The sequence below is a fragment of the Bubalus kerabau genome, chromosome 15 (genome assembly GCF_029407905.1).
Source record: "Bubalus kerabau isolate K-KA32 ecotype Philippines breed swamp buffalo chromosome 15, PCC_UOA_SB_1v2, whole genome shotgun sequence".
NCBI lineage: Eukaryota > Metazoa > Chordata > Mammalia > Artiodactyla > Bovidae > Bubalus > Bubalus kerabau.
The window spans coordinates 49,830,811-49,834,937 of NC_073638.1; the positions used below are offsets into that span (position 1 = coordinate 49,830,811).

The 4,127-nt window shown below is 37.4% G+C and overlaps 1 protein-coding gene across 1 annotated transcript; it reads right to left on the reverse strand.

Annotated features, from left to right (window-relative positions):
* Positions 1-953: 953 nt before the first annotated feature.
* LOC129628220 (olfactory receptor 52A1-like) lies at positions 954-1,904 on the reverse strand. Its single transcript, XM_055547642.1, has one exon. It carries the CDS (start codon positions 1,902-1,904, stop codon positions 954-956), a length of 951 nt encoding a protein of 316 aa, XP_055403617.1.
* Positions 1,905-4,127: the final 2,223 nt, after the last annotated feature.

Here is a 4,127-nt window from a genome sequence, read left to right on the forward strand (position 1 = left end):
GGAGTCAGTATAATAAAATTCTCAAGAAGATTGGATGTTTCTCACAATGTGAGAGACTGACACTCTGGTCCTCTAAGTATTTAATTTCTCATAAAATCCGGAGATTTATTTGTGCATTCTACAACCATTTCTCTCTCATTGTCATGTGTCTCTTTTCCTCTCATTTGCTAAGAAATATAAGGCTACAAAGCTTATAAACTCAATATAATTAATTGCTGTCTCAAATTTGCCATTATGCTGTTATTCTGTAGCATAGTATTTATAATGACCTAAGATTTTAATAACATTAAATGAATTAATAAAAAGTAAATGATGAAAACAGCAGAAAAAGTACTGTTGTGGAAAATCAAGCACTTACTGCTCATGTTTTTTGTGCCTATAACTTCCTGAATGACCCTGAAAATATACTGAAATTTTTAGACTTTATTTTCTCATTACTAACATAAAAATAGAACTTCTATTTTGCTTTGTTTTTGATAAGAACAATAACATACACTTCCTCCATTTTTTTTTTTTTTTAAAGAAGACCCAGATGACCAAGAAACAAAATCAAGAACTAGATTTATTGAGTACCTGGACACTGCAGAACATTAAGCCTTGGGTGTATCTAAATTCATTGAAAGATCCATAATTTGTGACTCTTTCCAGAGTTGGATATTTACAAGAGGACACTCAAGCAGGTACTAAAAAAAATGAAAGAGAAATTTAAAAGAGAAATATTCACTATTTTCCTCCTTTATGTTTCTCATTCTCATTATCCAGCTAAGATCCACAATCCTATTGACTGCTTTCATGCGCTAATAGCTAATAGCTAATAGCTAACATGCTGGCAAGTTGAAAAAAATTAATTAAATACAAAACTTTAGCATTTTCAATAACAATGACTTTTTGTTGTTTTATCATGTAGTGAAATAGTGTTGCTACTCACAAAAAGGTAAACATAAAAGTTTTTCTCACAGTAAATTTTTGGAACAAAATATTTTTACCATATGGACACGGATCTGCTTGGTCTTTGCACCATAGACAAGTGGGTTAAGAAATGGAGGGACCAGCAGATAAGTGCTAGAAAAGAGGATGTGAATATAAGGAGGGATGTGAGAACCAAATCTATGCGCAAAGAAGGAGAAGAAAGCAAGGGAGTAGAACTGGAGGAAGACACAGATGTGAGCAACACAAGTGTTGAATGCTTTCAACCTAGCCTCCTTCTGAGGCAGACGAAAAACTGTGATGAATATCTGTATGTAGGACAACATGATTAATACAATGTCAAGCACAGCAACAGTGAAGGCCACAAACAAACCATAGATTTTGTTGACCCTGATATTTTCTGCAGCCAGTTTCACAACAGCCATATGTTCACAGTAGGAATGAGAGATGACTGTTGTATGGTAAAACTGTAATCGAAACTTTATCAGTACTAGGCATGGTGCTACAAGAATGGCAGCCCTGAGTGTTACCAAAGCTGCTATTTGAGTGACTAACTGGTGAGAGAAGATGGCAGCATGTCTGAGTGGATAACAGATGGCTACATAGCGGTCCAGGGCCATGGCTAGGAGGATGCCTGATTCTGTGCACTGAAATGTGTGGATGAGCCACATTTGAAGCAAGCAAGAATCAAAATATATCTCTGTTACATGAAACCAGAAGATTCCAAGCATCTTGGGCACAATGCTTGTGCTGAGAGCAATATCTGTGACTCCTAATATACCTAGGAAAATATACATGGGCTGATGGAGGCTGTGTTCTGATATGATGATCATCAAAAGTAAGAAATTTCCAATCATAGCGATTAGATACATGGCACAAAATGGAATCCCAATCCAGCACTGCACAGATTCTAGGCCAGGGATCCCTATAAGGGTCAACACAGAAGGCATGAAGATTGTAACGTTGGAAATGGACATAATCCTTGAGTCTCCTGATGCAAACCCAAGTTTCTCATTCAATTCTACTTTCTCTCCATCTTCCTAGTTTTGCCCAAAATCATCATATTGAGTCTTTCTGATTTATGCAGAAGTCTTGGATAATATCATCAGTCTCATTTACATGTAAAGGGTAAAACATAGGTCAACAGAGAGATCACTGTTTTTAGGAAAGACATCCACAGACACAGTATCACAGTTCTTGTACCACAATAAAATGTTATGTGCAGAGCTGGGCAATGCTTTAAAAGCTGAAAAATAACTGAATTGGGAAATAAACTGCTGTATTGACTATTAATTCATTCCAGACCTGTGGGCAAAGAAAATAGACTTGTTTATATTGTGTGAAAGTTGCGTTTTAATCAGAATTTAATGAATCTCTCCACATTACATAGTTCAGTTAACAGCTTTACTAGTCTGTTTTTCTCTATTGGCTGCTTGCTAAGTCACTTCAGTCATGTCCGAGCCTATATGACCACAAGGACTGTACCTACCAGGATCCACTGTCCATGGGATTCTCCAGGCAAGAATACTGGAGTGGCTTGCCATAACCTCCTCCAGGGGCTCTTCCTGACTCAGGGATAGAACCTTTATCTCTTAAGTCCCCCACATTGGCAGGTGGGTTCTTTACCATTAGGACCACTTGGGAAGCATCTCTTTTTCTAAATTGTCTCTAAATCAGGCACGGTTGGCTTGGACCAGCAAATACACAGTCTCTGATTAATATATTAGAATGAAAAATTCCCTATTAAAGATGATAGAGGTAGAAACTCTTGTCATTCAGAAGCATAATATGTTTATCTACCAATCAATGCACTCTATCTTTATGTAAGTTTCGTAGTCCTTTATGAGAATGTGAAGGAAGAGTTGAAGGAAAGGTCATTCAAATCCATATGCACTTAGCAAATTTGGGCAAAAGTTCTTTGTTACATTTTACATTTCTAATAAAACTACTGTTTTTGCTTATATTTCTAAAAGCTGAGTTACATAAAATTTATCATGTGCTTAAAAATTAAAGATTTCAAATCAAAGATTAAAAAATTTCTTTTATATGTAGTATAAGATACCTAGAGGAGAGGGAATCGCTAGGACATAAGGGAAACTCCAGCAGCAATGTATAGTGGCAAGAGGCTTCATTCTTAATGGCTCAGGGGTGTAGGACATGGGCAAAAATGTAACTTGACTGCAATACAGGCTGTTTCTTGGGTTTAAAATGTCCATGATGGCCATTAATATGAGAATTGTCTAATTGAGGCTCATGTATTCTTCATGAAATAGATAATCTGGAATACTTGGGCTTCCCTGGTAACTCAGTTGGTAAAAAATCCACCTGCAAAGTAGGAAACCTCGATTCAATCCCTGGGTTGGGAAGAGTCCCTGAAGAAGGGAAAGGCTACCCACTCCAGTATTCTGGCCTGATAATTTCATAGACTGTGTAGTCCATGTGTTCGTAAAGAGTCTGACATGACTGAGTGACTTTCACATAGCTGCCATTAATATGAGAATTGCCTAACTGAGGGTCATGGATTCTTCATGAAATAGATAATCTGGAATACTTAATGGTTGCTGTGTAATGGGAGCATGAAAATGGGATTCATGATCTTGTAAGGGGTCACAACAACCAACCAAATAGCACTTGCAGTTGTGAATATTGTAAACTCTCAATAATACATCACTTAAAGTACATCTCTCTGTTTCAAAAATTTTATGTAACTATGCTGTGACTTCTAATAGGGGGTACAGTTCTCAGAGCTTTATGAGATGATGTTCCTGGTTTATAATCTTCAATTTGTTGTTCAGTCACTAAATTATCCCTGACTCTTTACCATGCCATGAACTGGAGCACACCAGGCTTCCCTGTCCTTCATTATCTCCCAGAACTTGCTCAAACTCATGTCCATCAAGTCAGTGATACCATTCAACCATGTCACCCTCTGTCATCCTCTTCTCCTGCCCTCCATCTTTCCCATCATCAAGGTTTTTTCCAATGAGTCAGTTCTTCCCGTCAGGTGGCCAAAGTATTGAAACTTCAGCATCAGTTCTTTCATTGAATATTCAGGGTTGATTTCCTTTAGGATGGACTGTTTTGATCTCCTTGAAGCCCAAGGGACTCTGAAGAGTCTTCTCCAACATCACAATTAAAAGGTATCAATTCTTTGGCCCTCGGCCTTCTTAATGGTCCAAATCTCACATTCATACATGACT

Excerpts from the sequence above, each read along its gene's own strand:
- LOC129628220 (XM_055547642.1), bottom strand. The coding sequence starts at position 1,904 with ATGTCCATTTCCAACGTTACAATCTTCATGCCTTCTGTGTTGACCCTT.